At 40.7% G+C, this 12,258-nt stretch overlaps 1 protein-coding gene across 2 annotated transcripts in view; it reads right to left on the reverse strand.

Moving 5' to 3' along the window:
* NIPAL2 (NIPA like domain containing 2) overlaps nt 1-12,258 on the reverse strand; it is a 194,713-nt gene that overhangs the window by 132,857 nt on the left and 49,598 nt on the right. For both annotated transcript variants that reach the window (XM_063924177.1, XM_063924176.1), the window contains exon 2: nt 2,365-2,433. In XM_063924177.1, coding sequence (XP_063780247.1) covers nt 2,365-2,433 — 69 coding nt within the window. The remainder of the gene's footprint in view (nt 1-2,364; nt 2,434-12,258) is intronic.

A 12,258-nucleotide genomic window follows, 5' to 3' on the forward strand; every position in this document is an offset into this window, starting at 1 on the left:
CCCCCCGGATTCATATTTACCAGTCCCAGGAGCCAGTGTCGGCTGCACCGGTGAGCGCTGGGTCCTTCTTCTGCGCTGTGACCTGCGGTGATGTAAAGTGAGCTGTTGTTTTGCAGCGTCATTTTACTGCACTGGGGTCACAGCGCAGCATATGGGGGACCCGGCAGCGCTCACCGGAGCAGCGGACACCGGCTCCTGGACTGGTAAGTATGTTTGGTTTTTTTAATTCTTTTTTTTTTTTTACACTGTGATCAGCTTGTGTCCATCGAAGCTGGCGAGATTATCACAGGGCACACTGGGGTATTTTTTTGCTTTTTTTTTTTTATAGTAAATTCGGCCACATCGTATTTCCCATTATAAGTATGGGGAATGCGATGTGGCTTACTAAAAAAATAGCAATTAAAGGGTTTGGAGCAGTTTTTCATGAAAACTGCTCCAAATGCCCTTTAATACATTCAGGTGATAGTAAAATAATGTGAAAAGGGTGTGAAAACACCCTTTTTCGCATTATTTTTGTAAAAATAAGGTTAATAAATAGGCCGCTTCATATTTTTTGCTGTAATTCTCAATAGGACATTTTTGGCCTAGGGGCCGTGATTCAAAAAAAGTTTGGGAACCACTGCATTAGAAAGTATTTTATTAAAGTTTTTGTTTTATTACACTTTGGTTGGCCTTTCTGTACAATTAAACATATATAAATGTCTGCACAATAATATGTAATGTTTATAAATGTCTGCACAAACTATTCTCCTTGTTTTCAGCATTTACACTAATTGGCTTAAAGTCTAGCTAGTGGAGGCTGAAACTAAACAGTAATAATGAATTAGGGCAGTTATCATGAATTATCATGTGCAGCTGCAGAAAATAAAAATGAATACAGAATGAAATAATTATTGAAATATGAGAAACACTATGTTTACACACAGACAGGTTTAGGGCAGAAATCCCATATAGAGGTTTATTTTTTCTTTTACCAGTTAAGTACTATTTAAAAATGTCTGACATTGTCTTAGCATCCTCTTATAAATCCTTATCTACCTTTCAATGCCTTTCTTTAGGGAAGGGCAGACACTTACATGTAGGGGTCAATTCAGTTAGGCATTAGTAGGTCACACCCACCAGTAAGTGCAGCTGTATTACAATAGCGATAGGCTAATGGATGATTTTTATTTTTTTTTGCATCCCCATAGGGCTGCATACACAAATCCTCGAGCCCAGGGCAAGATTGGGCCGCGAGGTCAGCTGTTGTTGCAGCGTTTCTACGTTGTTCCAGCGGCAACTGGTCTCCCTTGCATGTAACTGGATTGAACCCATAGACAGACTCCCAGCATGTCATATGATGTCACAGGGAGAAGATTTTACAATACAGACAGAGCTCTAAAGGGCGTTTTAAAGTCTCACTGCTCACAACATAATGAGCTACGTGACTGTGGTTGCCAGGAAAGTCATATGACACTGGAAACTGTACAGAATTATAAATCATTAATAGCAACCTGAAGAGACAAACTAAAGAAAATAGAAATGACCATTCCTCTTCTATAGCCTGTCACAGTGATATATGTTAAAATAAAAAAACAAAGCACAACTAGTTTTTTCATGAGATCACTGCTTTAACGTTCTAAGTAATGAAAGTGTAACTAAATGCATAAAACTTGACCTTTTGCAATAGCTATACTTCCTTTTAAGCTCATTTCAGTTTTTCCTGCATCATCTGGTGCCAGGGACGTGAGGTGAGGTAAATGGCTTAGGGGGTACCGGCTAGTACCAGGGCCAGAATTACACACAATATATGAGCCCAAGGGTTTATGTGGGCATTATACACAGGTGCAGCAGTATATACTGCTGGAAACTTGGTGAGTTTTCATCAGAGATGAGCAGAAAAGGTAGTCAGAGGAGGCACTGCCTCACCTGTCAGACTTTTTACTCCACAGTTTTAACTATAAAAATTATTAGAAGAATACAAAGAAGATTTTTCTAATATAGTCTCTGTATTTTTAATATACTTTATACAGTCAAAACTCTGGTGTATATGTTAGTATGACAGGAAAGGCTTTTCCTCACCTTACCACACGTCACCGTCTGGTGCTACCTTCACCAAAAATGTAAGAGGTTATCGAAGACACATTTCTTTGCATATATTATATAAAATTTACATTCTATAAAAATTATATAAAATGTACATTATATAAAAGATTTACGTTCTACTATAAAGCCTTTTATTTATGTATAGTCTTAAGATTGCTAAAAATCAGTATGAAGTTTTACACTGTTTTTTGTATGTTTTCTTACAAATCCAGATATAAGTAGAAAAAGAGATAATTGCATCACAAATTTACTCAAGAAAATTTGCAGACAATCACTTACCTGTAGATTGAGTGATATGCTAATCAAGAAACTTCCAGCAATTGATAAACTGATGCCAAGAATTTGGTTCTGTAAAGAAATAAACTAAATGTCAATTAAAATGTACACATATTTTAGCAGGAATATACTATAAACACGAGAAGAGAACAATTTATAATAAAACCAAATATTTCAGGCCAATTAGTGTACTCAATTGGACATTGGCAAGATAGAAACCAATATAATAATATAGGATTCAATAATGTCAAATCGAATAAGGGTGAAACTTTTAGTTTTCTGCTGCAATAATTTTGGGTTTTATTTTATACAATTAAAAAATATATATTATTTTTTTCCATTCATGTAAATAAAGAACTTTTATTTTAAGATGTAAAAAAGTGTTGTTTTTTTTAAAATGCTACATTTTAGAACAACCTCATCATCTCTTGGGAAACTAATCAGCTCTTTTGGATTTCAGTATCATGTACGCAGATGATACTCAAATCTACCTATCCTCCCCCAAATTGTCTTTATCTGTATTGGGCCGGGTCACTGAATGCCTCTGTCGTTTCTTCTTGAATGTCATCTCGCCACCTCAAACTTAATATTTCCAAAAAAAGAGTTAATTATGTTTCCACCAGCCAATAGCAGTTACCAAACTGATATTTCTATCACTGTTGAGAACTCGACAATCAACCCTACACCACAAGCTCGCTGCCTAGGTGTCATGCTTGACTCACAACTGTCCTTTGTTCCCCACATTCAATCTGTCTCAAAATCATGTTACATACATCCAAGAAACATATCCAAAATACGACCATATCTTACACAGGGGGTAATTCCAAGTTGATCGCAGCAGGAAATTTTTTAGCAGTTGGGCAAAACCATGTGCACTGCAGGGGGGGCAGATATAACATTTGCAGAGAGAGTTAGATTTGGGTGGGTTATTTTGTTTCTGTGCAGGGTAAATACTGGCTGCTTTATTTTTAAACTGCAATTTAGATTGCAGATTGAACACACCACACCCAAATCTAACTCTCTCTGCACATGTTATATCTGCCCTTCCTGCAGTGCACATGGTTTTGCCCAACTGCTAAAAAATGTCCTGCTGCGATCAACTTGGAATTACCCCCAAGACACTGCCAAAACTTTAATCCATGCTCTCATTATCTCCCGCATTGATTATTGCAATAGTCTTCTTACTGGTCTTACCAAGAAGAAACTCTCACCACTACAATCCATTCTGAACGCAGCTGCGAGGCTAATTTTCTTCGCTAGACGTTCATCATCTGAGGATCCACTCTGTCAGTCCCTCCACTGGTTACCTGTATTCTACCGTATTCAATATAAAATACTGGGGCAGATGTATTAACCTGGAGAAGGCATAAGGAAGTGATAAACCAGTGATAAGTGCAAGGTGATAACGCACCAGTCAGTCAGCTCCTAACTGCAAATTTGCATACTGGAGCTGATTGGCTGGTGCGTTTATCACCTTGCACTTATCACTGCTTTATCACTTCCTTATGCCTTCTCCAGATTAATACATCTGCCCCACTGTTACTTACACACAAGGCTATTAACCATACTACACCAACATACATCTTTTCACTTATCTCAAAATAACTCCCACATCGGCCCCTTTGCTTTTCACAAGATCTACGTCTCTCATCCACACTCATTACTTGCTCCCATGAACGATTACAGGATTTTCTTTGGGCTGCACGCACTCTGTGGAATGCCCTACCACGTACATTAAGACTCTCCTCTAGTCCTTCAACCTTCAAGTGTTCCCTGAAAGCACTCCTATTCAGACAAGTTATCAAATTCCAGAACCGATCACATTACTTTCATAAGCTTTCCTATCCAATTATATCCCCACTGTACAGTCCACACATATCCCACACATATTTTATATCTGCAACTTCCCTTCCTCCTGACCCTGGTTCATCACTGCTGTGATGTGATATCATGCAGCCCACAAGTAACCTTTACAATCTGGTGAACAACTATGCAATAGGTAGCACCTATCCTTGTGTATCAATGCCTATTTCCCCATAGATTGTAAACTTGCGAGCAGGGCCTTCCTACCTCTATGACTGTTTGTTATTACTCAGTTTTGTCTTCTCAATGTGTCCAGTTGTAAAGCGCAACGGAATTTGCTGCGCTATATAAGAAACTGTTAATAAATAATAAATAAATCAGTGAACAGTTTTACTTTTGGTCTGAAATTAGAATATTACCAAAAAGAGAATGTCAAACTCCTTTCCTTTTCCTTCCCCAGAGTGATACAACCAGCCTAGTTATTGGATTATAGGATTTACTTGCTCTTTAAAATTGAACTTTTATTCCTAAAATCATGTTTAATTTGCTGGGGAGAAGAAATATGAAAAGGATGATACATAATCCTGGTAATTAATGTTATTTACCAGTTTAGTACATTTCTATACATCTGAGCCTCATTTTTAAACTTTAAGGGATTTGTACACCTATTACATAGTTGATGTTACTAGTGATCTGATATTTGCTTCTATGAAGAGAATAAAATATTCTTTCATAATTTTTATGACTTCAATGTGCATGTGCCAGCCCCACTGTGGTTTCAATAAAGCAGAGTGGGCACGTCCAGAGTGGGTGGGCGCACCTTTCTGCCTGGCCATTGCCAAGACGACAAACAGACCTATCTAAAGGCCCCTATCCACTAGTGAGACTAATCTGTACTGAACGTCGGATCTGATTTTCCCCTGACCTTCCCGGCAGCTTTCTGGGAGTCCTGCATTTGATATAACGCATCAGATTGTGTATAAATGCACTCCGATGTGCACCTTTTCCGCCGACTGCGATAAATAATCATGGCAGCCATGATTATGGAACGCTCCTCGGATCGGAGTCGGAGGAAAATGACATGCAACGTGACACTTTTCCAGTGTCGGACTGAGGCATAAAGGGCCCACCAGGAAAATGCAGTGGTAGGGGCCCATGTTTAGAGGATTAGCAAACCATTAATGCAGGGTCTGGCCCCCTTGATAAATATATATAGTAAATACTGCTTGTGTATACATAATAATGTACCAGATTAATAACAGCAATGTACTGTAGTGAATACACCATAGTTCTGTGCAGTATTTGGGGAGTACGGATGGTGTAATGGTAGCATTACTGCCTCACAGCACTGAGGTCATGGGCTCAATTCCCACCATGGCTTTACCAGTGTGGAGTTTGTATTTTCTCCCCGTACTTGCATGGGTTTCCTCCGGGTACTCCGGTTTCCCCCCACAATCCAAAAATATACTGGCAGGTTAATTGGCTCCCAACAAAATTAACCCTAGTGTGAATGTGTGTGTGTGTGTGTGTGTGTGTGTGTGTGTACATGTGTAAGGAAATATAGATTGTAAGCTCCACTGGGGCAGGGACCGATGTGAATGGCCAAATATTCTCTGTAAAGCGCTGCAGAATATGTGTTTGCTATATAAATGACTGGTAATAAAATAAATAAAATAATAAATATAAGGTAACCTATGTATAGTGTATAACTCAAGTGCTCAGTCTGGATCCTGATACATAGAGGAGAGGGTGGGGCACCAGTCAGTGGAGCCCACCGGTGGTTTCCCCTGTACCCCTGTGGGCCAGTCCGACCCTGCACTTTTCATCCGATCCATCAAACAGTAAGCTCAGAATCGGATGAAAAGAGGACATATCGCACTAGTAGATGGAGGCCTTAACTATCCCTCAATTCTCCCGAGACACCCTCACCGGGCTTAGCCCAAGCACAGAGCAAAACCATACAAGATACACTCTAGCAATAGACTTCACTTTGTAATAGCCCCTAAATGAGGCAGATCAAGCAGACCCATTTTCTGGTTTGTTTTTCCACACTTCCCTCCTACTTCATTGACAGTAAGGAAGAGACTTTCATTTAATAAATTAAAATACCTTCAGCACTCTGTCCCTTCTAGCTCGCCCTAAATCTTTGCAAACAGACCACATATGTCAGCAGAATGACTCAACAGGGGCATATTTGTTGTAATAATTGTATTACAGGTATAAAAAAAAGTAACCCATCTGTATTATATTGGTCTTGATAATGCTGATATCGATTACCTTTATAACCTTCACAATAATGGGTAAGAGACACAGTACGCAATTGGCGTATGGGGTACCGTAAGGGTACGCACTTAGCGTAGCATACGCTCGGCCGTGATCGAGACGCACATGCGGCACGCTCGCTCACAGCTTAATGCGTGGTGTCGAGCACGCTATAGGCGAGCGACCACCGTAATGCTACGCTACCAGCGTAGCGGACGCTCGGGACCACGAGGAGATCACGAGCGGCGCAGACGCTCACAAGATGATAATCAGTAAACCTTGAATGTAACACACAGAAAGGATACTCTTATGCTGTAAACCTTGTACTGAAACACTGTAGCGATATAACGCTGCTTAACCTGATTAACACTAAAGCTGTTTGAGCGATCGAGACGCTCCTATTACCCTCAGCAATGTAAATGAACACACGATACCGTGCTAAGGTTCCAACACCTTTACTAACAAGCTTTTAAGTTATATCGAAAAAGGTAAACAGTTCACAAGTCATACACTACAGACGGACATATAATTCTAACAGATTATCTAGACAGAAATATACAATAACGTTACAATCTTATACTAAACAGAGAGAGAGAGAATGTGGCCAATACAAACAAAGAGCGAGATGATTACAGAGAATTACTTACACACACTGGGAATGATCGCTGCGCAGCCTGGTACCAGCTCCGAGTTAGTCAATATGAAAACCGTTTGTGGAGTGAGAGAGAGCTGCCCAGGCTGGCTGATCTTATATATACTGAGTACAGTATACTACAAAGGGACCTATAATCTCATTGTTCATTGGACACAGGAATGTCTCCTCGCATCATAACAAAAGGTCATAGGTTAGTTTGAACAGGTGGGCTGTGACTATATCAAACTGCTCAAGTGGGAGGGAATCTGAAGATTCCCGCCGCATGGGTAATGAATCGCAAATATATGAAATGTCCAGAATCTACTAATGGCCATAACTATACGCAGGAGCGATTAATCTTTACCTAACCAACACCGGATTGTTGCTATCAAAATGTTCTTTAGTTAGGTACCAGACACAGCTGTTCAAACCCTGTCTGACCCTTCGTACCATACAAAGAGGAATTCCTCTGTCCAGCGACCATTTACATTAAACAAACTTACAGTCATTATTAAGGGGAACATTATCTATAAAACATACTATTAGGTTCTATTATTAAACGATTGAGTCGCCCGCTAGACGCACACAAACTCTACCGTAAATGCACATACCACGCGCTCGAGCGCATGGCCGAGGCGCCATCACGCGGCTGCGTATATCCGCACGCACGGGAGAGAATGTGCACGTGCAGCAGGCACGCGCATGAGGTGAATATATGGCAACGTGTAGCATGATATTTTTCTGACTTTGACAGTCCACCCTTTGGCAGTCATCAATAACTGCCACTTCCTAAAACAGTTCAAAAAGAGAAAAATATATGTCATGTATAAATACATTTCTATGATTGGGTAAGGGAGAAGAGAGGAAGGTGGGAAAAAGGTATGACCTAGTGAGATAGTAGAAGCATGTGTGTATGAGTCCATGTTTGAGGGGTCATGTATCATCGTGCCCTACGTGTTTTAAATCAAGCTTCGAGGTATTGCAAAGTATACATTTGAATTCCTTCTTATCCCGTATTACAGGCCTGTGGATGGGCTGTCAAACTTTACCGAGCTCTTTTCGGCTTTTTGTTGCAACAAAATGGGGGAGCACATTTTAGTTGATGATACATGAATGGGGGGATATGTGAGTGCTGATATCTGTGCCTATATTCCCTATCGACTATGTGTGTCATTACCTGAAGGTTGTAGAAATGAGGATAAGAAGCAATTATGGTAAATGCAGTCATAAACTATGTGAGTTTAATATACATTTGTTGATTGAGGTCTTGTCTTGTGTCTTGTCTCGATGTACATGTTGACTGTAGTCTCTTTGGGCTTTTGCTATAATGCGAGCAAAGCCGTTTCAATGTCCATAAAATTTTAAATCACTAAAGTTCTGGGCTAGCGTTTTCATTAAAGTCACTAGGGATATTGGGGGCCGGCAACATAGTCCATAAAAAAAAATCTTTGTATAAATGTGGTCTTCAAATCCTTCTTCCAAGCGGATCTTTGTACCTTGGAGAAAAACGAAGGAGAAACGGGTGAAAGAAACGGACCGTGGAATCACATTTTCATCACAACATTGTCTCAATGGTTGGGTCGTAAATCAAATCTGTTGTTGTTAGTACAGTGTCCTCGCTCCTTAGACTCATCACCCTGGTATTACCTTTACGCTTCGCTAAAACCCGAACGCATCTAAATATCAGACCGACCAATATGATGACACCCAGAATACACAAAAGAAATTTCCCTACATCCATGATAATACCTTGAGCCCATTCTCCTAAACCAGAGAACCAATTTCGTGGGTTCAACCATGACACCCAACTGGTCAGCTCATTACCCACAGCAGCGAGTGTGAGATTGTGTTTCCTTCGAAACTCCCACTTTAATTGTAAGATGTCATCCATCTTTTGGTCTATGACCTCGGCTGGGTCCTCCGTGCTGTTTGTAATGTACGTGCAGCACTTTATTCCATATTGAGTTGCCAGGGTAACACAATACCCGCCTGTCACAGCTGTGAGGTAATTGAGAATCATCCTATGCTGAACCAGTTCTGTTTTGTAGGCTTGTAACTCTTTCCCAGTGTACCTGAATGTGTCGTCATACATTTCGGTGATATTGTCTAATAAATTTGCAAGCGCAGATATATATTTGTAATTTATCACTCCTCTGGCGGTGCGAGTGATATCTAACGCGATTAGGAATTGAATCCCGGTGGATTCATGGATCAGGTCAGAGGCCGGATGCTCTGTTTTCTCTATCAGGTGCCGCTTAACGATGTGCTCGTAATGAGTGTGAGTATAAGGAGCTTGGGCACTGCGGTGGATATCTTTCATTTTAGTGTGGGATACAGTCATTACCTCAGGCAGTACTTTTCCAATATAACATAACCCTTCTGAGTTTGGGGCAAGCCACTTATACGCCTTCCTCCCGCATATGAAATATGCATCATCTGGGAGAACATATGGGACGGAGTGTGACATAACCATATTACAAATTTTCCATATGAAATCTCCTAACCCTAATTTTTCCATCTGTTTAGTACACGTATCTGTTTGTACGACATGTGCACAGTATCCTGGTGATACTTCTCCAACTCGCATGATCCTACTTCCTAGGGTGTACCTATACCGAAAGAATTTCCTATGGTCGGCTATCTGGCGTATAAGTTCTGTGTCTATGGGCAATCTGTCGGCTCTATGTGAGAATGTCATGGTTTGATTACTCCATGACACTTCCCAATTTCCCGGCTTTCGGGGATTGGAAATGTTAAAGCACACTAAGTACCTATCCACATGATATTGGTGGAGCTTTAAACTAGGAGGACTAGAGATATTAAACCTCTTGTCCACCGGCCTCCCACCACTTAGCTCAAGTACCTCTCCTACCGTTAAAGGGAATGGTACTAGTCCTGATTTGCTATGGCCTTGAGGTACTTGAGAGCATACCCAACAGTCTGTCTGATTTAACACTTTACCCACTAAGGAGTGATAGTCACCCAATGGATGCCGGTCCATGTGGACATTAAAACTGGACTGACATTTCTTTATGCACCCATCCTCAACTATATTGTCACAATGCCTACAGATGCAGTTCTCTTCAGCTAACAATCCTTCACAATTCCTTCTATTGTCAATGCTACCAGATCATTTTCTGATACTCGCCTTTGCTTGGGGATTGTGTTGCTATTGGAAATTTACGCCTCCGTCTCAGTCATCAGAAACCCATTCTGGATCCTTTCTCGACCTCACTGGTACTCTCACCGAAACAGACTGCTCTGGTCAACATCATGGTCAACAGGAAAATCCGGATCACAGTCTCTTGGGGCGAGTCCATCTTACAGGAGGAGAAAGAGAAATTTGTAATGGGGGTACAAAAAAATAGTTTGAGGGGGAGAGAAACTTGTTACGATAATTAGTTCTCTAGTCTTGTTGTTCTTCTTGTTCTGTTGTCATCTCAAAGGTGCTGTCTCTCAGTCTTCCAAACGAACATTCTGGTGATACAATATTCCTTCCAAATCTGCGATCTTTCTGTAAGGAGCAAAAATCTTGCATTACCATTTGTCTAACTGATGTGTGACATACCATCTTTAAAGCATGAGAACACGAGAGAGAGAGAAAAGGAAAAAAAAAAAAACAAATGAGAGAGAGAACAATTCATCACATTTTGCATTAAGCAACAAACAAAAAACATTATCAGATCTTCCGTTCACCATCAGGCTGTCACACCAACATGTCCATTGGTATCTTTGCATAGTCTCTCCCACCAGTATTTCCATACTCCACCCTTTGTATCTGGCCAGGATACATCAATGCTGGTAGGTCATACTGGGGTTTGGTAGACTTCTGAAAAGGTCAGGTAGTCAGGTGATGTTTGAGCTGTTGTGGTGAACGTCAGAGATGGGGAAAAAGAAACATTTTACAGATACATTACAATTTTTTTACCCGGTCATTCCTGTGTCTTCAAGGAATGACCTCCCAATTTATTAACTGTTACCTCAGGCTTTATCAAGATTAATGATTAACTTTTCTAATCATAAATTATATGTGTGGACCAAAATTTGACATGTGTGATACCTGATTATACTTCCGAGTGTCGTAACTCTGCTCGTGTTCTTGTCTAGGGGGTCTGACTTTATGTGGGCTGTTGCAGTTACTGGCATAATGCCCTTCTCTTTTACAAAGATAACAAATCCTTGGTTTCCTCCATGTGCCAATGACCTGAGGTCTTGGTTGATTTGATGCCTCCTCAAACGCTTGGATGCTCATCACCATCAACCGCTCTTCCTGTGTTTCCCTGGTTCTTTGACTATTATGGTCATGTCGTTGTCTAGGGGGTGTATATATCTTGTGTGTGTTTTTAGACCTACAATCTCGTGCAACATGACCTTCCCTTAAGCAGTTGTAACACCTTCTTACTTTTGACCTATTCACCGGGGTTTGTGGCTTGCTTTTAATGTTCCGGTCATGATTAATAGCGGACTCTTTCAAATCGGCCACTGAGATATCTCTCCAGTTAGGTAGAGAGGCTTGTATACTCGTTCTTAATACTTCCTTTAAACCATTTATTGACACATAAACCGCTACTTTCCTGTAGTGTACATTTGATTTAATATCTTCTATACCAGTGTATCTAGCCATTTCCTGCAGTGCCCGATGAAAGTAATTAGAAGTGATTTCCCCCTCTCTTTGTCTTATGGAGAAGATTTCTTTCCACTCGACAACGGCTGGGAAATATACTCCTAACTGTCGGTTGATCTGCTTAATACATTCCTGATTGTTTTCCTCCGTTTGAGGTATTTCGGTGTCTAATTCACAATCAGTAATAAATTTTGCAGAGTCAACATTGGAGGGCAGACATGCCCTCAGCACTGCCCGCCAACCTTTGTTGGTGGGTTCTGCAGAATTACCTAACTCTCTAATGTACTTCTGACATGCGGCTAGATTTCTCCTGGGATCAGGGAATTCAGACATAATTGTCATCAATTCCATCCTGGACCAGGGACATTGCATAGCAATGTCTCTGATGGGAGTGACCTTGTGACTATTAGTCCTTTCATTGGGGATTGTGTTCACCCTGACAGGATTTTGTTCCATTATGCTATTTTGTGTTAACTCTTCGGTGTAAGATGCATTTGTCTGTGAGTAACATACAATACCGTACTTACCTGTTGACACGACCTCACCTGACCCTCCGTTAGGGGGTTTGAATATT

This window comes from Pseudophryne corroboree, chromosome 5 (assembly GCF_028390025.1).
Source record: "Pseudophryne corroboree isolate aPseCor3 chromosome 5, aPseCor3.hap2, whole genome shotgun sequence".
NCBI lineage: Eukaryota > Metazoa > Chordata > Amphibia > Anura > Myobatrachidae > Pseudophryne > Pseudophryne corroboree.